The sequence below is a fragment of the Furipterus horrens genome, unplaced genomic scaffold (assembly GCF_987537825.1).
Source record: "Furipterus horrens unplaced genomic scaffold, mFurHor1.1.pri manual_scaffold_2, whole genome shotgun sequence".
Lineage (NCBI taxonomy): Eukaryota > Metazoa > Chordata > Mammalia > Chiroptera > Furipteridae > Furipterus > Furipterus horrens.
Window position 1 is genome coordinate 172328950 of NW_028327172.1, and position 21761 is coordinate 172350710.

Below are 21761 nucleotides of genomic sequence, written 5' to 3' on the forward strand. Positions count from 1 at the left end.
CAGCGCTGCAGACAGGATTAATTGAGGTTAATTGAGGCTTATATATACAATCACTCAGGTAATGAGATCATAGGCTTATGCCCTATGAAAACAGAACACACATGTTAGTTTACGCAACATAACCCACAAACCAGTCTCTAAGTCTGTAGGACTGTCTTATTGGAAAGACATCCAGTTGCAAGGCATTTGACATTCTTCTTGCCTGTAAATTAAGTATCTTTGATGATGCCACAGACCTAGTTTAACTTTCAAATGGAAACACACTTTAAATGAAAATAAACTTTAAAGACAGTTAGCTGCACTACTTCATAGTCTACCACTGAGCATTATGGTTTTCCTGGAATCGCAATTTTTCTCCCTAAGATTATCCTCCATGTCATTAAAGGGACTGCATTAAGTCCATTTTTAATTTATCTTGTTCATTTGCATAAACACAACAACAGCAGCAAATGATCACTTATGATCTTTAGTTCTGCTTTGCTGGAACTTACACAAGGAACATTTAGGGTGACCTTCAGTCTGCCCTTCAGGGCACAGGAGCTGAGCCACATACCTGCCATTCAGCCTTGCCTATACACACCTGTCTTTTCCAAGTCCTTCTGGTTTTCCATTGTGCCTTAAGGTCCCTTCTAGCCATCTTTCAGGAAAGCAACCTTCGTCCCTTCCCTGGAAAGATTGCTATGGATCGCACAACCAACCAAGGTAGCAGGCCTTTTTTCTTGTGTACTTTTATTACCTTCAAAAGTCAATCCCAGTTCCTCAGGGCTTTTTGGTAACAGCCTGTTAAATATTGATGTCGGATAATACATTTTGAAATGTACAAGTGAGGGAAATCCCCTATAGCTGATGATTTATCTTCCCTTGCCTAAGAGTAAATGTAATGTAAAACAAAGAAAAACACAAGAAGATCAGACTACATGAGCACAGAGTTAGAGAGATGTTTTTTTTTTTTTAACTTCAGAAGTGTAATGAGTTGATTTATAAAATTTTTGTCAGTAGATCACTGACCACGTATGATTGATACCTCAGAGTTAAAATGAGAAATGATTGTATTACTGGCTGCATTCACATCAGTGCCTCCTTTTTAAATTGCATAGCAGTGTTGAGGTAGAATTTGGTAGTACTTGAGATACTTTTAAGGGGTTGGATACTAGACATTTAAGTGAGAAAATTTCCATTGGAAGAAAATAGAATATTATATAAATAAGGATCTGAAAAATTAATTTCTAAAGATTTAAAATAATTTTTATATCTTTCCTTGAAATTTCAATATATTTTATCTGAAACTATTCAACTTATTCCTTCATTTTTTATTGCTTTTACCATCAAGAAAGTCTATATCTTACAGTAATAACATTTAGTAGTTCCAATCCATGAATGAAATTGTTCCCTTTGTTATAAAAAGTGAAACTCCAATGTAATCTTTAGATTTAAAATACAATTTTTTTCTGAACATTGTAGTGGAATGGATTCTTCTGAATCCATGGAGAGAAATATGTCCTTTCTGAACAAAAAGGCTAAAGGGATCTCTGAAGTGTTGGAACAAACTCTCTTTGCAGCTGTTTTGGAAGATGCCAGAAACTGGGAAAATGTGAAGAGAGCAGCATAGACTTTTCTTCCATTCATGGACCAAAGTAAGTCTAGCATTTTCCCAGATGTCAAAGGACAAACTGACCCAGTTGTTAAGCACTGTTTTCCGAATCTTCACAATCAGAAGTAGAAATAAAACAAAGTATAGGACTATACCCTAGACTGTCAATAGAAGGCATTTTGGTGCCAAAAAAAAAGCGCTACATTAACAAATATTATTAATTAAGTACACATGACTAAAAAGTATATGACTTGAAGTAAGGAATAACTTTTACTAATCCTGATAGCCCAGGAAGCAGTCATTTTCTCACTGAGATAGAGAGAATTTTGGGTTGCTTGAATAAACAGGATTGAAATGAAAAAGTAGTTGCTTGGAGGCACGATCCTCTATAGGTGAAGTACTGAGAGCAAGTGCAATAGGCCTGGCAAAATCCACAGAAGTCACCAGCCCTCTCCCTTTTCCCCCTCCAAAGTCAGTGGAACAATATGGATCTTATTACTGTTTCTGGGAAATACAATTGGTTCCAGGAGGTCATGGCAAGCAGAGATGCCCAAAGTGGCATTTACTCCCTGCCTACTTGGCCCACAAGGTAAGGAGTGGGGTTCTTCTTTGGCCGCCTCCTAACAAGTGCAACCATGCCAGGCAAAGAATGGTGGTCCTGCGCCAGCTAATTCCTGGCCACTGCTTGCTGTCTTTGGCTTCAGATACTTCCTATTTCTCCCCAGGCCACTGTACCTCTGAACTAGCAAAGTATGGTTACAGTAAATCTCAACTTTTCATATTTATGTGTTTTTATGCTAGAAAGGCTGGAACAGAAAGACCCACACAGTTTTTGACAGTTTCCTATCAGCTTCTAATTGTGGACAACAAGAGAATTTCCTTTGCCTCAGGTGTGCCTGAGGAGACAAAAAAATATTCAGGCACATTTGTTATTTCAGTACAAAAAAAAATCCTGCTCTGAAGTACTAGAATTTACTATAAGCAGCAGGAGTAAATATTGAAACTTTTTTTGTACTTAGTAAGATTCTCAGGAACACTACATTTATGTAATCAGTATGGACACTGATAAAAAGAGATCCATCTAAGAGCAGTTTAACTATAATTTAAAGGAGATTTTTAAAATAATGGTTGCCAAATTAAAAGCAATGAAAGAGGCAGTGAAGAAAGGTTTGTATATTACAGAAAATTGAATTTTAAAAGTTTGACATGTTTAGTAAATTCTACCAGAGCCCAAAAGAAGAGAAACAGAGATGAAAGTGATGAAAGAAAAGATGATGTATAGACATATGAAATGATTTTAATCTAAAAATGAGACTGGAAGATATGCTATGGAAAATCTTATGTATACAACACTCAGACAAAGGAACTTATCAACTGAGAGACTGATTTCCCATAAATGCCTGATTTATAGATTACTGTGATTTATCTTCTGACCAATGAATATGTGCCACAAATCTCTCCTCATCCTCAAGCCATTGAATTTACTGCTTAATCTCTGGCAGGACTTTTCCCTCTTTGCAGTTCTTGTCTAAAAATACAATCCAACCCAAGGCCTCAACAGACTCACCTGTAGTTTGCTTCAGCATGTGCTTCCAGAATTGCAATTCCTCTACTATTCCCCCCAAAAACTCAATTTCTGGTCATTTGAGCTTTCCTCAGTTTACCTCTTTATTTGGGTTGACAGGCAAAAGTAAGAAATTAAATATGCATATGATAGAGATTTCAGAAAGGGAAAGAAAGAAGGCCAAAGAAAAGAAATACGAATGAAAAGATAAGGAAATTTTTAATACGCTGAAGAAAGCCTCAGTTTGAAACTAAAACAGACTCACTGAACACAAGGCAAAATTAATAAAGAGGGAAATTAATAGCATATATTTAAAAAAAAATAAGTTCAGTTACTCCCAACCTACTTTTTTTTCCAACATTAAATCAAGAGTTTAGCAGGAGGACTTATATACCAGGTGCATCTTAGGTGGCGACAAGATGAAGTGGATATCCTCCACCAAGCAACTCTTGAACAAAAGAGAAAATTCCCAGTCTAGATAGTTTTGAGACTCCTCAGAAAATTAGAACAATGAAAATTTAAGGTGTCAAATCTTACAGTAAAGGACTAATGACATTCTAGAAAATGGTAGCCAATATGTTTCTATTAAACAAAAATGAATGAAAATAAATTATTAAAAACCTCAAAACATTTGAAAATGAGAATGCAAATATAAGGAAAGCAGGAAAAAGAAACTATTAATACAAAATATAAAATAAGTAATTACAATCATAACAGCTAAAAACTGGTCCATTAAAAACATTAAAATTTTATATATACATATATGTATATTTAGTTATATATATACATATATAATGTGCTGATAAATCTAAACCAAAGAAATTATAACATTAACATAATATTTATAAAATTTTAAAATAGACTATTATGTAACTATATTAATAGTGTTAAAAACATTAAATGATATGTAATATTTATAGAAAATATAAATGAATAAGATGGATGATGAAATAATTAGAAAATCTTTAAAGACCAAGAAGCAGAAAAGTAATTAAAAACTGTAGTTTTTAAGGCTGCAGTTCTGATATATTTAGAGATGTATTCTTCTAAACTTTCAAGGAAGAATTAACATGAAGATCCTAGGAAAGGTAAAATCAAAATTAATTTGGCTAATATAAGCCTAATAGCAAAATCTTATGAAGTGCAAAAAAACTTCAATTCTATCTCAGTTATTACACTGTAGTCATTCTAAAGATATTAGCAAATTTAATGCAACATGACTTTAATATAATAACATATCATGGTTGAGTAGGAGCTATATCAGAAAATAAGAATGATCTAAGGTTAGGAAATTTATGAAGTTGTATATAGCAATTATCAGCCAAGGAAGACAATCTACACAAATATTTATTGGTTTTAGGAGTGGAGAGAGGGCAAAAAATGACTCATCTTATTGCTGTTCCTCCTAGAATGCTGAACCAGTTGAGATGTAGACAAAGGACTCAAGTAGATGGAGCCCTGACTGGTGTGGCTCAGTGGATTGAGAGCCAGTCTGTAAACCAAAGGGTCACCGGTTCGATTCCCAGTCAGGGCCCATGCCTAGTTTGTTGGCCAGATCCCCATTGAGGGTGTGTGTGAGGCAACCACACATTGACGTTTCTCCCCTTCTTCCTCCCTCCCTTCCCCTATCTCTAAAAATAAATAAAATATTTAAAAAAATAGCTTTATAACTAAGCTGTAGCCATTTGAAAATACAATTGCAACAAAATTATAAACTACTATAAACAAACTTAAAAAGTAATGAGCAGCAATGATAAGAAAATGTATGAAAATGTACTGAGTGTCCTAGAAAAGACCTGTATGAAAAGGCATGTCATATGCAGGGAAGGGAGGGTTTGATTTTATAAATATACAGCTCTCTACAATGTAAGTTATAATTCCACTTTCAGTGTGATTTTTTTCCCTTTTTCTCTTCTGTTTTTCTTTCACTTCTCCATTTCTCTCTCCCTTCTTTTTGTTTGCTTGGTTTTTTCTTCTTTTGAATTGTGAATAGCTAAGAAAATTTAGAAAATACCCCTGAAAATTATTGTAAGGTATTATAATGCTACAAAAATTATAATAAAGTGGCTAGATTTCATGTATCTGTATATTTATGAATATATAATGTTATTTTGTTATATATGTGATGTTACCTTGTTACTATGTCACTATGATATAAAAATGTCCTTTTGGGTTTCTGGACCGAATTCCAAAGTGTGTGTAGGCTTCCCCGTACCAGTAAGCAAATTTCAGACACCAGCAGAGTGTCCTATAATTGAATTCAATTCTTACTCTATCTATCCGGAGATGGCATCAGATTCCACAGGTTAAGGGCTCGGTCCTAGGAGACAGCACTCCACCAGACAGCAATCACAAGCCCAGGTTGTTATCTGTACTTCTGACTATAAATCAGTCTGAGGTTCCCATGACCCCCTCCTTGGGTTCAATTCAGAAAACCTGTTTACTCACCAGGTTACCAAAATATTACAAAGGATATTAATGAATTAACATCAATAGTGACATGAGGAGATACAAAGCTGGAGGTCCAAAACAAAGGAACTTCGTCCTCATAGAGTTTAGGGCACAGTGTGGTGGCATGTGGAAGCATTGTAGTTCTTCAACATGGATGTTCTCTGACTCCTTTCCTTTTTTGGGTTTTATGGAGACTTCATTACATAGACATGATTGATTAAGTTATTGGTCATTGACTCAACCTCTAGCCCCTTTCCCTCCCACCCCCCAAAAATCAGGAGGTAGAACTGTATGTCCCATCTCTATTCAGGATTGGTTCCCCTAGCAACCAGCCTGCATCTATAGATGTTTTCAAAATGTCACCTCATTAACATAAATCAAGTTTAGTGGAAAGGGGGTTGTTATGAATAATGACACTCATTTCACCTTTATGGCTCTGAAACATTTTAGGAACTGAGGACAAGAGATCAAATATCATAACAGAGGATGCTCCCTTTGGTCTTTCTCTCAGAAATTCCAAAGGATTTGAGACCTGTATACCAGGAACTGTGCAGGAAAACCCAATATATATGAGAAATATATTTTGATCATCTGAGTGACTAAATTTTATACATATATAACAATATTACAAGCATAAATAATCTGAATATTTCATTTTAATTTTAGTAGCATTATAATTTCAGGACACATATATGATGTAAATATGATACTGTGTTACATATACATGTGTATGTATGTATCTTTGGAGGCATTGCTAGATAAAAATGATAAATATTTATTCAAGGGTACTAGGGTTTGCAAACTGGAAATACAACTAGGCAAAAACTCAGAAGTGTTTTGAAGAAGAAAGACAAGTTATGAGTTCTTATGTAAAAAAGTACATTTTGAGAAGAATGAGAACTGTATTCTTTGCCCTAAGAAAATGATCAGTCAGAAATAAGGCATCTGGATGATGGAGAGATGCCAGTGGATGTCAGCTAGTCTGGATACATAGGTCCTTCAGGGATGAATCACAGGGTTAACTGAAGGTCTGATGTATATCCAGGCATTGACCCGGGACTGGAAAGTTTAAAAGTGTAAGTTCCCAGAGTAGTTAAACAAGAATAGAATTATTTTCTCATGCCTCAACCTACTTGATTTTTAATAATTTAGCAGCTTGACTGTAGTCATTTTATTTCTTCTCTCTATTCATATATATTTACATATGTAAATATATAAAAGTAACAATATAATATATATGTCACACAGTAAAATGGGTAAATAAGTTTAATTTAATGCCAAGCCAATTAATAATAATAAGACATCACATCAGGTTCTTCTTTGCCTTGAGGTGAGGTTTAGAATGGAAAAAATGATGTCCCTGACAGGGTAGTGAGTGGAGGTACCATCCAGTCCAAAAAGGACTAGCTGAAAGTGAATTTGGCTCAGATGAAATCTTATTATTTCTGTTTTTCTGAGATCTCTGTTTACTGAAATAAACAGATGCTGCACATCCAGTTATTTTGTCATTTAAGAAGTTAAGCAGCCTCTGGTTTACATGTTTTGATCAGGCTCATTGAGTCTAAAGGAGTTATATCCTCAGTGCATGTGTTAGAATATCACAATAGAATGCTTTACTTACATTAATGTAATAGTTGTCTCAGAAAACTTCCTAAGATGGCTCATGATTTCTGCATGGCTCTTTTGAGTAATCATGGGTGTTCTCTGACTAGTTAGAGTAAGATTTCACTTTTGAAGTCACTGACAGTTACAGGAAAATATTTGGCAATAGATGCATATGTAATGCAACAAATTAAATGTATAATGTTCTTTAAGAACAACTGTAATACTTGAAGTGGAATTTACAATATGTTATTAAATTGTATGAGATGGGATATTCTCCAAAAGCATTTTTATGAAGTGGTAAGTAAATTTTTCATGTTTAAATGTTGACTATCTGCCAGTGATATTTTCAGCTTGTTTTTACTTATAGGAAATGGAATTTTGTTTATCTGCTTGTTGAGCTTCCTGCACACATACGATTTAAAAAAGAAGAATATTGTGTTAAAATGAGGAGTGTCTTGATAGTCCGTGTGATAATGGCTTAAAGTGAAAATCATTACATGTTAACAACCCCTGTTATGGAGGTTCTGTTCTTCCTCCCAGAAAGAACTGCTTTGTACCTGGGATTCTGATCTGGAACTGATTCTTTCTACCAACTAGCATTTTAAGCGTCCTTACCTCTGCCACAACAGGACAGAGGCCCCATGTTAGAGTACTGTAGGGCCAAGCAATTAGACAGTTCTCTCAGAATAAATATGATTTATTGCTGACATCTCTAAATCTATAAGAAGGAGAAAACACCTGGGACTCTAGAGATAATCAGCTGACAATGATTTTCTTAAAGATAGCTGTGAACATTTGCAGTTGCAATGCATAGCATCTCAGCAAAGACGATCTTGTAGAGGGAAAATACAGGTCTCTCTGGAATTAGCAAGGAACAAAATCAGCTTGATTTCCACAAATAATCAGGGATTCTTGAACAATGCAAAGAAAATCCAGACCCAATTAGATACACGGCAACATTCTCTTAGCCACACCACAGATTCTCACCAATTGCTTAGTGCAAAGCTAGTGGACTTCATATTAAGATTCTAATGTACTACGTATTAACTTGAACTTACACTGATCATATGTTAAAATACATCTAAACTCTCCTTCCATGGTCGGTGTTTGATTTTTCTCAAGAAATTTTTTTTTAAAGAATTTTGTAATGTCTCAACTTAAAGAACTCTCTAAAGTATTGCTATAAATGGGGATGGGTGCCTCTTCCCTAATATAATCTCATGCCTCGAATGAACAAATTTAGGTTCAGCAGATATGATAGGAAACCACAATGGAATATTTAAGTAATGTTACTTTTCTTTATTTAAATTTAGTTAAAGCATCTTTAAATCCCTAGACCTCTAGGCCAGTAGGAAATTCAGTCTCAGTTACTTGGTGTTCTTAGAATTTTAGACTCCCCAAAACACAGAGAGGGACCACTCTAGGTCTGAGTAGCACAGGTTACCTTCGAGACTCCCTGTGCCCCTGCCTTTGTGGCTTGGTGGGGAGCATAAGTGCCTGGGTTTTGGCTTCCGCAGGCCCAGCAACAGCTCTTCCCTTCTAAGACCTTGATGCCACCATGGACCTTGGCTCACCAGGCCTCATGGGAGCCTAAAAACCTCTGTCTCTTTCACAGATCAGTCACTCACTTCTCTACCCCTAAGCTTCTGGGAAACAAAAGTGAGAAAGACAAACTGTATGTGGGGCACTTTTTCTTTTTAGTCTTTTCTTGAAGCAAGGGAACACAGAGCTTTGGCGTGTGTGTGTGTGTGGAAGGGGAGAGGGGTTGAGGGGCTATAGTAAAAAAATTAGTGAGAGAAGAAAACAAGTAAATATGTGCCAGTTAATAGGTAGCTAACATCTGTTATAGAATGTTCTCTTACTAAGGCTTATCTCTATCTGCATATTAATAATGAGAACACTTCATCTATTCTCATAGAGGATGAAATAACAGCATTTTCTAAAGTAATCAAAGAGTTTAATGGGACATTTATTTACCCACAAACAAGATTTAAAGAGGCTGTATTATGTGGACAGGAGAGAAAAAAAGGAATTCTTGAAATATGCAAGAATATCAGAATTACTGAAGATTTACTCTGGTTTATAGCAAGCAAATCCTTTTATAATCTAAGTCACTCAACCTACAGTACCTGGAGAGTTCCTTGTGGTTAGTCTTTCAATAAAAGCATCAACTTAGTCCTTCAAATATTCCTTTCTTTTCCTAAAGATGAATAACTTCAGACAGTTCCTTGAATTCTAATCTGTTCGTGGAGAGTAAATTGTAAGCAAATTCCCATCCTCAGTTTAGGATGCTCATAGCATGAACAGTCCAGAAATGCAGCACCTCAAGAGGAAGTCTGTCATGAGTTCTATGGGCACTAAACATTCCTGAGAGAGATTGTAGACTGCAGACTGTGATTTATTTTTCAAAAATTAATAATTAACACTTTAAAAACTGATTTGATTTAATGTGCTCACTATGTAAGAAAGCACATGACTTTTAGTAAAAGCACACTTAATCTTCTAATCAATGCTACAGAGATCCTTTCCTGGGCTTATTTCTTCCCAGTTCGGAACTATATGTTGATTGTGTATAATGGATGTTTAGTTAGGTTAGGGGACAAAATTAGATATTATTCTAAGTAGCTCAAGCCTGGTTTTAATGTCACATGGTTCCTATTTTATGTAATTATCTACCAATAGTGTGCCCTAGGATCTTGCAACTCTGTTTTCGGAGGACCAGCAATGTCATCATCAGCTGGGAACTTGTTAAAATTGCCTCACCTCAAACTAATGCTAAATAAGAATTTGCATTTCTTAGGTATATAAAAATTTCAGCAGCATGTCGATGTCCTTGGACTGTATTATCTGTGAAACTTTGGAAAAACAGATGCCAAATTTCCACAGTCTAGCTACTGAATCAGAATAGCTGGGAGTTGCAAACAACATGTGCATTAAAGCAAAACAAAACAAAACAAAAACTCCACAAGTCAACTTTTTATGTGCATCTAACTTTTCTTCTACCATTGTGAAGAAAACTACACAGTAAGTGGAGACATGTTTTCAGCATCAGCATGAATTGTCACAAGTAGATATTTAGTTCAAATGTTGAGTTGAGGATTAACTGAAATTTATAAACTTGCCACTCATTTACACTATTATGAATTTAAATTATTAATAAAAATAAACTGGAGAGTAAATATTTCTGATAATTTTTTCCTAATATGCAAAAAGCATGAAATTTGAATCTATGTTAAGTTACACTGATGGCAACAGTTTTTTCTGAAATGTTCGCAACTCTTTGAAATGGCATAAGACTACTAAAATGGTTTTATAATTTCATACTTGAACTGTCTCCACTAAGCATTTATCATTTGAATTTGCTGAAATAGTGGTAACTTCTGGGCTCTTGCTTTATTTAGTGTGACAATAACAAAATAAAGATCTTAGACAAAAACTTTAGTGTATTTTTTAAAAATAAGTGACTCTTTGTAATAACAGCAACCCAAAGCAGAAACACTTTTTAGCTTGATGAAATCTGGTTTATTCACTGGCTAAGAATCTACTCAGGTAAAACCCCAAATCTTCCAGACCAGAGTTCCATTTTTGTTTTGTTTTTGTTTACCTTCCTAAAAAGCTATATTCTAAGATTGTGAGTTGTGTTTTCTTAAGGAGAGACTCTTGGATTGGTTGTTGATTTCATTACTAATTTTTCATTTCCTTGGTGGATTGTTTTCTTCTGCCCATAATCTCTATGCAAATTTCTTCTAATTCTGGTCTGGACAAAGTTAAATGGTATCTGGATGAATGAATAGAACAACCTAAGAATTAAAGAACTGATCTTATTGAAAAGCTGTTTTTATGAGGTGAAGTTGGAGATGACTTTTGGTAACTCAGTGGGATTCAAAGTTTGCTTGTTTGTCTCTCAAAGGAAGAAAAAAGAAAAGAAAAGTGAAGACTCAACCCTTATAAACATTCTGTGAAAGATTTGCGAGTCAGTGGATAAATAATATGAGGGTTCAAAAAATTAATAATAAAATATAAACTCTCTCTGTTAGCTCAATGTACTGCAATGATGTTCAAAATATATTATGTCTCACCATAGAATGAAACTAGTTTTTAGACAGTCATGACATTAAATACCCTGACAATATCTGTCTTTTTTTTTTTTTTTTTTTTTTTTTTTGCTTTCAGACAGCATAAAAAGAGTTGAGTGTCTTAAAAAATGTAAAGGAAATTTTATTAGAAAAATTTTTTTTCTTAATTTACAGTAATAACTCTTAAGTGAAAGGATTTTTCTCAAATACAATTTTAATATACCTTTCTCCACACAAACCTATTTCCTCTTCTCTTGACTCCAAGGTAAATTCAGAACACTTAAGTTTATGACTTGAGGTAACCAACACTCTTTTATAAGAGAATGATTCATGAGCTATATTTACTAATTTGCTAGATCTCTCTCCCCCTTAATAAACTGTACTGAATCCCATTGAAAATGTTGAATCCTACTCTAATTTAAAAAAATGGTAATTAATTAACAGTCTTGTACTGTGACATACCTTCCAAATGTTCTGTAGCATTGAGTTGAGAATTACAGAAAGCAACAGAGAGTTGTAAAGTTAATGATTTGGTGGCATTTCAAAGTATAAGCATTTGTATAGTTAGTAGGCGTTGGTTAGCTACTTAATTAAATTTATTATACGCTTATTGAATGGTTAGCTATGTAAAAAGTACTATGCCACACTTTTGATTTTGGACCGCTGTCTGTCTATGAGAATACATTGACTACACTCAGTAGTCTTAAGTAGTCATCTGTTTTATCCCATGTTCAACTATATTAGTGTTCCTTGACCCATCAAGAGGATAATCATGGCATAAAGCAAAGTAGTCTGATGATAATTCTAAATACTTCATTAATAAATTAGCTATAACTATTAGGTTATGCATAGCAAGTAACATTTGGAAGAATTTTATATTTTAATTGCTTCTCTATTTCTTTTTAAACCACAGGAAGACTCTGGTTTTCTGTTACAGTATTCCCTCACTTATCATGGGTATTATGTTCCAGACCCCCCTCTTCCCCCATGAAGTAGGAACCTTACATTTTTAAACCTACGTAACTTTAACAACATATGTATACAGTACTGCAAAATCCCGCGATATAGCGAAAAATCCGTGATAAATATATTAAATATAATATTTTAAAAAATCCCGCAATGCATTTGAGGCTGCAATAAGTGAACCACGATATAGCGATGGACTACTGTACTACTAAAGAATTTCCAAGCAAAAAGTATTTCAAAGACTTGGGAAAAAAAAAGAGAAAGATTATAAAAACAATGGGAAGTAGACAGCAATATCTGTTTATGTTAGTTGGATAAGAACAGTTAACTATATTAACTATTAAACTAAACTTTATCAAGGAAAGAAAAAAGATAAGGGTGCAAGGCATAATCCCAAGTCAAGAAAAAGGAGGAAAATTAAGGAACATGAAGATTATTTTTCGTCTTGTCCCATGGTGGAATTATTCCTCTAAAAGCAAATGATTAAATTAAAAAAATCCTAGACATCCAAATTTATCCTTGAAAGATACTGGTTTTTCTCTGAAAGAGAAAACAATGGGAAGAACATTCTCTCAGCGACTAGCCAAACATGAACTAGATGACCTAATAGGGCTTTTCCATATCTAATTCCTTGATTCTTTTATTCATGAATTTTCCTGTCTTCTTTTTCCCTTTCAAGAGACTTGCAAAAACTCTTGTGAAAAGGGTTCACATTGGAAATAGCTTATTCACTGAAAGTAGAGAGAAAAAACCTATTCATTTCATTCTATTAAGTACAGAATGTAAATATTCACTCCCTCATTCATTCAATCAATATTCTTTGAGTGCCTATGATATGTCAGGCTCTATTCTATCAGTACGAAAGATTAGCATCCTAACGCCTAACCAACCTATTGCCTTGATTTAAAAAAATAATAAGAGTAATGTATACACAGCATGCTTGATTCTCTAATCCACAAATGAAAAATTAGTATTATCTACAACAGAGGAGGAAGACTCTTGTCCTTGGTGAGAAACAAAGTAATTCTACATGTGGAGCTCCATTTCCTCGTGTTGCAAGTCTAGTACCTGAGTTCTTTGAGGCTGTAGAGAGGGTGGAGAAGTGGAGAAGATTGCCAAAAGGCCCAGCTTCCATGGAGTTATAGTGGTGAGTCCCTTGTTCTTACTCTAATGTTTCTCTGTGTTACTTCCGGGTGTCAAGAATCCCAGGACCTGGAATAAAGCTCATCACCAGGTAGGGAAAAAAGGACATGGTTTTCCCTGGACATATTCAGAGTGTAGTAGTTAAAGTATGCCGCCACTTCCATGGGATGGGAATTGTGCTAGATACTTGTAATTGAAAGCGAACAAAGCAGGGGTTAGTGCCCTCAAGGAACTTGCAATTTAGAGGAGAAGGTAGATACAGTTAGTTGATTATGATGCAATTAAGTTCTGCATTAACACTTTGAACAAAGTTGAGTAGAGAATTTCTCATTTATTTGACCAGGATGAAAAAAATTAAAAATTATAATTCATCTAATAAATATGGACACATCATTTAATATATTAAAAGTGTGAAATGTACTTCATTAAAATTAAAAACTTTTCAAAGGAAAGAAGTAGAAAGATATTCTGTGTTTATGGATTGAAAGAATCAACATAGTTAAAATGGCCATATTACTTAAAGCAATACATAGATTTAATGCAATCCCCATCGATATCCCAATGGCATTTTTATTCTTTTTTATTGAAATCATTGGGTTGATATTGCTTAATATAATTATATAGGTTTCATGTGTAGTTCTATAATACATCATCTGTATATTATAGTATGTGTTCACCACCCCAAATCAAGTCTCCTTTCATCACCATTTATCCTGTCTATACCCTCTTCCACCTCCCCCAAACTCCTCTTTCCCTCAGGTAATCACCATACTGTTGCCCATGTCTATGAGTTTTTTTGTTTTTTTTTAATTTGCTTAATCTCTTCACATTTTTTATTATTTTATTTTTTATTTTATTACAGTTGTCCCTATTTTTTCCCTTTTGCTCTCCTCCGCCCAGCCCACCCCTCTAGCCCATAGTCAATCCCCTCTCCATTGTTCATGTGCATGCATCATCCATATATATTCTTTGACCAGTCCCTTCCCCTTCCTTCCATCATTCCCTTCCTTCCCCCTCCTCTCCTACAGCAATCAGTCTGTTCCTTGTTTCCATGTCTCTGGTTCTATTTTTCTCATTAGTTTATTTTGTTTGTTACATTCCAATTATAAGTGAAGTCATATGTTATTTGACTTTTGCTGACTAGCTTATTTCACTTAGCATAATAGTTTCCAGTTCCATCCACGCTGTTGCAAAAGGTAGGAATTCCTTTTTTCTTTCTTCTGCATAGTATTCCATTGTGTAAATGTACCACAGTTTTTTAATCCACTCATCCACTGATGGACACTTGGGCAGTTCCCAACACTTGGCTATTGTAGATAGTGCTGCTATGAACATAGGGGTGCATAGGTTCCTTTGAATTGGTGTTTCAGAATTCTCAGGGTATATTCCCAGTAGTGGAATTACTGGGTCATAAAGCAGTTCCATTTTTAACTTTTTGAGAAAATTCCATACTGTTTTCCACAGTGGCTGCACCAAGTCTGCATTTTCACCAATGTTGCACTAGGGTTCCCATTTCTTCACATCCTCGTCAGCACTTGTTGTTTGTTGATTTGTTGATGCCGGTCATTCTGATAGGTGTGAGGTAGTATCTCATTGTAGTTTTAATTTTGATTTCTCTGATAATTAATGATGTCGAGCATTTTTTCATATGTGTATTGGCCATCTGTATGTCCTCCTTGGAGAAGTATCTATTCAGATCCTTTGCCCATTTTTTAATTGGATTGTTTGTTTGTTTTCATGTTGAGTTTTATAAGTTCTTTATACAATCTGAATATTAGCTCCTATTGATGTATAATTAATGAATATGTTCTCCCTGTCAGTGGGCTGGGGGATGGTACTAGAGCATAAAGGAGGTCCAATATATAGTGATGGAAAGAGATTTGACTTTGAGCTGTAAACACAATGCAATATAAAGATGATGTATTATAGAACTGTACACATGAAACCTATATAATTTTATTAACCAATGTCACCTTAATAAATTTAGTTAAAAATTAAAAACTCCTAGTCCTGGCTGCTGTGGCTCAGTGGATTGAGTGTTGGCCTGCAAACCAAGTCTGCTGGTTTGATTCCCAGGCAGGGCACATGACTAGGTTGCACGCCAGGTCCCTAGTTGGGGGCGTGTGAGAGGCAACCAAACATTGATGTTTCTGTCCCTCTCTTTCCCCATTCCCCTCTCTCTAAAAAAGCAGATAAATAAAATAAAAATAAAAAATAAAATAAAGTAACCTTGTTAAAAAATTAAAAATTAAAAAAGATTTAAAAACTCCTCTGTGAAAGACAAGGTCAAAAGAATGAGAAGATAAGCCACAGATTGAAAGAAAATATTTGCAAAACATATTTGCAAACTCAACGAGAAAATAAACAGCACAATTTTAAAAATGGGCCAAAAACCTTAACACACACCTCACTTATAAGAAGTTACACAGATGGCAAATAAACATATGATAAGATGCTCCACTTCATATATATCATCTGGGAGATGCAAATTAAAATAACAATGAGATACCACTATAGACCTATTAGAATGCCTCAAATCTGGACCACTTATACACTACATTTTGGCCAGAATGCAGAGCAACATAAGCTCTCATTCATTGCTGGTGAAAATGTAAAAAATGGTACAACCACTCTGGAAGACAGTTTGGAAGTTTCTTACAAAATTATACATGTTCTTACCATATGATTCAGCGATCATGCTCTTTTTTGTATTTACCCAACGGAGTTTAAATTTATGTCCACACAAAAAGACTGAACATGGATGTTTCTAGAAGTTTTATTCATAATTGCCAAAATTTGGAAGCAACCATCATTTCCATTAGTAGGTACATAGGCTGTGGTACATCCAGGCAATGGAATATTATTCAGTGTTAAAAATAAATGAGCAATCAAGCCTTGGAAAGAATGGAGGTAACCTAAATGCATATTACTGAGTGAAAGGAGGCAATCTGAAAAAGCTACATGCTGTGTAATTCCAGCTATATGACATTTTGAAAAAGGCAAAACTATGAAAACAGTTAAAAAGATCAGTGGTTGCCTGGGGATACGGGGTAGGAGAGATGAATAGGTAGAGCACAGAGGATTTTCAGGGCTGCGAAAATACTCTGTATGATTCTATAATGACTGATACATGTCATTATACACTTGTCCAAACTCATACAATGTACAAAAACAAGTGAACCATAATGCAAACTATGGGTTTTGATTATGATGTGTCAATGTGGGTTAAATTCTAACAAATGTACCACTCTTTTCTTATTTTTGGGGTAATACTTATTACAGGGGAGGAGATGCATAACTGAGGGATGGGAGGATATATTGGAAATCTGTGTATTTCTCCCTCAATTCTGCTGTGAACCTTAAACTGCTATAAAAAAATAAAGTCTTAAAAAAACTGGGAAGGGTAAACAGCAGAAACAACAACACACTTACAATTGAATTCTTTGCTGCAAGAAATAACAAAAATTCTAACTATATGTTTCATATGCAATTGATATGGGGTATTAAAATATTGTCAAATTATGACAAAACACACAACACTGAATAGCCCATTCTTAAACGGAACACATACATACACACCTCTGCTCAGTTGATTGTTGTCAGTACAAGAATGCACAGGTTAAAATGTCCATACATCAACTCAGCAGTCCCCAAACTTTTTGGCACCAGGGACTGGTTTTGTGGAAGACAATCTTTCCATGGATGAGGATGGTTTTAGGATGATTCAAGCTCACTTCCTTCTGTGCAGCCCTATTCCTAACAGGCCTGGACTGGAACCAGTCCTTGGCTGGGAGGTTGGGGACCCCTGCATCAGCTGATTTCCTGAAACTTTAGTTTAAAGGGGATGATTTCACAATTAGCGAGACTGCATACATGTGATTACTTTTGAAATTATTTCTCTACTGTAGACAAAAAGGGGCCCCATATGAAATTTGACAAACCCAGGAGAGGCCTGCATGGCAGGCCTTAAAACCTCAGAGACTGAAAGAAACCACACAGGATTGTCTGAAAGTAAAAATTCCTAACAAGGTGAGTCATGGTGGTAGTCACGTCCTGTAGCTTCCTTGAGAAAGGTTAATTTTTACTTTAAGGGAGCCCCCCACTTTTTTTTCCTCTTAGATAACATACTTTAGAAATATCAGAGTAATCTCCTTTCCCAGACCCCTCAGGGCAAAACCCCCACAACAAAGCACAAGACCAAAGGACCCCTTACTGTTTTCTGGTTCCCTAATACCATCTCTATGTGCTGTAAATGTTAATTAACTATCCTGTCCCCACCAATGTATAATAAGTATGTATCTCTCTATTTTGCCTTTTTATCCAATCCCAGAGATTTCCCCACTTTGCTTTCTCCCATTCCCTCAATCTACAACCAGTGGATTTCATGTAACCCTCCTTTCGTCTCCTCCTTTTATTCTCATGTACAAAATAAGCTGCAAAAACTGCCATTTTTCAGAGTATTTTCTCAATCCATTGAGATTTTGCTTCCTGGCAATTGTCACCAGTTTGGCTCAAATAAACTCATAAAAATTATCTGTAGGTTGGACATTTCTCCTGTTGACACTATTTAAAACATAGTTTGGAAGAAAACGTACTACAAGCATTGGTTTAGCATCTTTGTGGAGCATCCATTAGCATCTTCTGTAATATATTCTTTGCCTTGTGGAAAGGAAGGAGGGTGTCACAGGCTGAAAAATCAAGAGGAGCAAGTGTGTGGCCCTGAGTGTGTGAAACAGCACTGCAGTCCCAGGGGAGGAAACATGAAGGGGAGGGCGGGGCAGGGACTGACCCAAGGCAGGCAGATTGGGGGTCATTTATGGAAGGAACTCAATTACTTCTCTGATTTTAATTACTATTATCTATGGTAAATTAAAATTTTATTTTAGCTCTTTATATTTTCCTAGCTCTCTTAGAACTTTCCATATTTTATTATCAGTGAGACATTCTGTACCTATGCCACACAGTTTAATCCAAAAAAATTTCATGTCAGCTTTTACTATGTTAAATTTACGTGCAAGATTATGTTAATTATCATGAACATTTTACAAAAGCAGTATTATGATATTGATTTTAGAGTTGAGAAAACTGAGGCTGAATCTGTGTGTGAATCTTATCTGACTTAAATTTAATAGTCTTTATACTTGTATTTCTCCAGGTGGGTTCCTCATAGGATGAAGCATGAGACAAAAGCAATCTGTGGTCACATCAGTGTGAGGACCAAAGTTCACGACAACTCCCTCTGGAAAAACCACAATGCATTTAGGATATTAAAGGTTTTATGAAGTTCTGAAAAGAAGGAATCATTTCATTTTGTTTATTTAAGTACTTCACCAACTTCAGCAGACTGTCAATGATTTTCTTTTTTTTTTTTTTTAACATTTAGCATTTCAGGACATACTTTGAGAAACTTTGTCTTAGAGTACATCTGGAGATCCTTATTAATCAGAACTCAACTCATTCAGTATCCAAGAATATAAACCTTATTATAAACTCTTGAGTCAATGTTTGTCAGAGTGAGGGTAATGACTCTTTAGGTTATAAAATCAATGAAGTGGATCCTGACCAGTATTTGGGAAAATGAACCCAAAACAGGAAACAAGTAGGATAGAAAATATCAGGGCTGTTGCATGTTTAAGTACTGAATCATGAACATTTTACTGGGTCACAAAGTAAACGACATTTCTTTCTGTGGTCATGGCCAAAAATGTCTAAAGCCACTGGTTTCATGGAAGTCACATTATTATGTCAGAAAATACAGTGATAACAAATGGGTGAACTTTGTAAAGTTAACACCAAAAGGACTATAGTAATGCCATGGCTAACTGTAGTATTTGTTATTACTTAGAACTGGAGAATTTTAGACCTGAAACATCTCATAGGGAAAAAACCAAAATAGAGTTTTAGTGACTTGTCAAGGTCAGAGTGCTGTTAGTTGGGCCTAGAATCCAGGTGTTCTGATTTATACTCTTGTCAGTGTAAATTGATATAATGTTTATATAGCATGAATATTATGTGTTTAATGAATAAGCAAACTAAGTACACAATCAGCAAATCACTCCTGAATACTAAGTCAATGACAGGTTGCGAAAATGCTGAAAGCTTTAATTAAAGGAAAAAATTTGGAGATACTTTGGTGCTGGGGTCTAATTATAATTACAATTAATAACTAATTAACATAATGCCCCCTGTTACTAGGTGGGGCCATTCAGTTATCTGGTTTCTCATTTGTACATGTAAGTGTCCTGTATATATGATTTTGACAAAACAGAAGATAACACATCAGTGAACACAAAATCTTGCTTTGGGAAGTTAAGATGCAACCCTTAAATAATAAATCAAAGTATAGGAAACCCTCCAAACTCACACTGTAAAGAAAAAGAAACTATGACTTATGGAAGCATCCCTTACCAATATAAACATTACCTTCTACATATTTTATTTCAGGTAGGCTTCTGCAAGACTCTGTGCCGTTGAAGTCATAAAGCTAATACTTAAATTTGTGCCTAATATCTCCTCTGTCATGGTCTATTTTGGGGAAGGAGTGTTTGTTAGAAGCTGGTCAGTGGAGGCTGGAGATCCGTAAGGTCCTTATCCATTGCTCTGTTCCCTGGAAAGCACCCTCAGGAGCCCACCCCAAGAACGTGGGTCTGGGTTTGGATTCCAGCAAGCTCATCTCCGGTCTCTTGAGCCCACGTTGGTGTGATCTACTCCCTGGAAGCTCCAGGCCACAGGGGGCCGAAATCATCTTATAACTTAATCTTGGTGAGAGGAAGAGACGCTGAGGCTTGTGTACTCTAGTGATAAACAGAAGCAGCCTGTGAGTCAAGGAAGAGACCTGGTATCTTTTGGAATTACTGTAAATGAATAAACTGTAAACAAGAATTTAAAAGGGGGCGGGGACCACCCCGACCAAGTGAGGTAAGTGTCTGGTGTCTGGACGGGAGATAACCACGCCGTGAAGACCTGGAAGTTGCAGGGGTTCTCTCTGGTGACACTTTTCCCTGGCTGGGAGCACAGTGGAGGCTGGAGGAGGTGAATTTTCTAAAGCCAGGACCGATCCTTGGACCCTTCCTCTTCCTATAATTAACTCTACGCCTGTCCCCCCAGTAGCGACTCGTGGCTCCCTCGGACAGCCGCCTCCTCTGGCCCATCCCGCGGGAAAGGAGAGGATCCGGGAATGGTGGGTCGCACCCCGACCACCCAAGCCCAGCGCGGTTTCAAAGCCTGACCTTGCCCGGGGCCCGCCGCCGCGCGGTCCTGCCCTCTCCTCCCCGAGCTCCTGCGCGGGCCGCCCCGGGCGCAGGCGGGGGGCGCGGGCCCTGGCCCCGCGTGACGTGGGCGCCTCGGCGGGAGGAGCCGCCCGGGGGGCTCCAGCCTCCTTATTAGCACCCTGCGGGTCGCCTGCAGGCAGCAGACGACCGCTTCGCCAGCCACCGGAGCCGGCGTGCGGCCCACTCCTCCCACCTCCTCCGCCTGCCTCCTCCTCCTCCCCTTCGGCTCCTCCCGCCCCCACCTCTGTGTGCGCTGCGGAGTCGCCCTTTCCCTGCCTCTTTCTCCCGCTCCCGCTCGCTGGTCTCTCTCGCTAATACTTCCCCGTGCTGTACTCCAGGGGACCCAAGCATTCTCCGCGCTAACCTTAGGGACCCATGGTGCTCGAAAAGCCTAGAAAAAGCCGCTCGGGGCACAGATAGTTGGAAGCCCCAGCCCCTTCCCCCTCTGCCGGCTCAGCCCTTGCCGGGCGCGCAGCACCTTCTCGCTCCTGCACACTCCGTTTGGGAGGACGGGGTGAGAAGGTGAAGTGGAAAGAACTGCAGAGCAGAGGGGGGCCAGTCTCAGAGCTCAAATTTCATTTTCATTGAAGCAAAGCACAGAAGATCAGTTGTTTTTTTTTTTTTTAATTTTTTATTCTGCGTTTTCTTTTTAATTTTTTTAAAAGAAATTTATTTTGGGGGTGTGTGCTCTGGGCACTTGCTTTGCCCAGTAGTTGAAAAGTGAACTCGACTCGTGATGGTTCTCCTGTCACTTTGGTTGATAGCAGCCGCTCTGGTACAGGTTAGGACTTCAGCTGATGGACAAGTAAGTGGAAAATAATAATAAAAAACTCAAACCCAACCTTTTCCCGAAAAAGTTCCTCCCCTCTTTCCCCTCCTCTCTTTCCTCCTCCCCTTCCCACCCTTCCCTGTTATCTTGCGCATTCAGGAACGAAGTTTTGAGGGCTGGGCGCAGCGCGCGGGGCTTTTCGGGGTGGGGGGTGGAATGGCACGGGAGGTTCTGACTCGCACTCTGGGAGCCCAGGCTTGTGTCACACCTAGGGCTTCACTACTTTGCGGCATTCGGAACAATTCCTGGTGACAAACTGCAGCCA

The 21761-nt window shown here is 36.9% G+C and overlaps 1 protein-coding gene across 1 annotated transcript in view; it reads left to right on the top strand.

Moving 5' to 3' along the window:
* The first annotated feature begins 21333 nt into the window (after positions 1–21333).
* ADAMTS3 (ADAM metallopeptidase with thrombospondin type 1 motif 3) overlaps positions 21334–21761 on the top strand; it is a 236137-nt gene continuing 235709 nt past the window's right edge. The window contains exon 1 of the mRNA XM_090268112.1: positions 21334–21472. Within this exon, the coding sequence (XP_090124238.1) occupies positions 21404–21472 (69 nt within the window). The 5' untranslated portion in view covers positions 21334–21403. The remainder of the gene's footprint in view (positions 21473–21761) is intronic.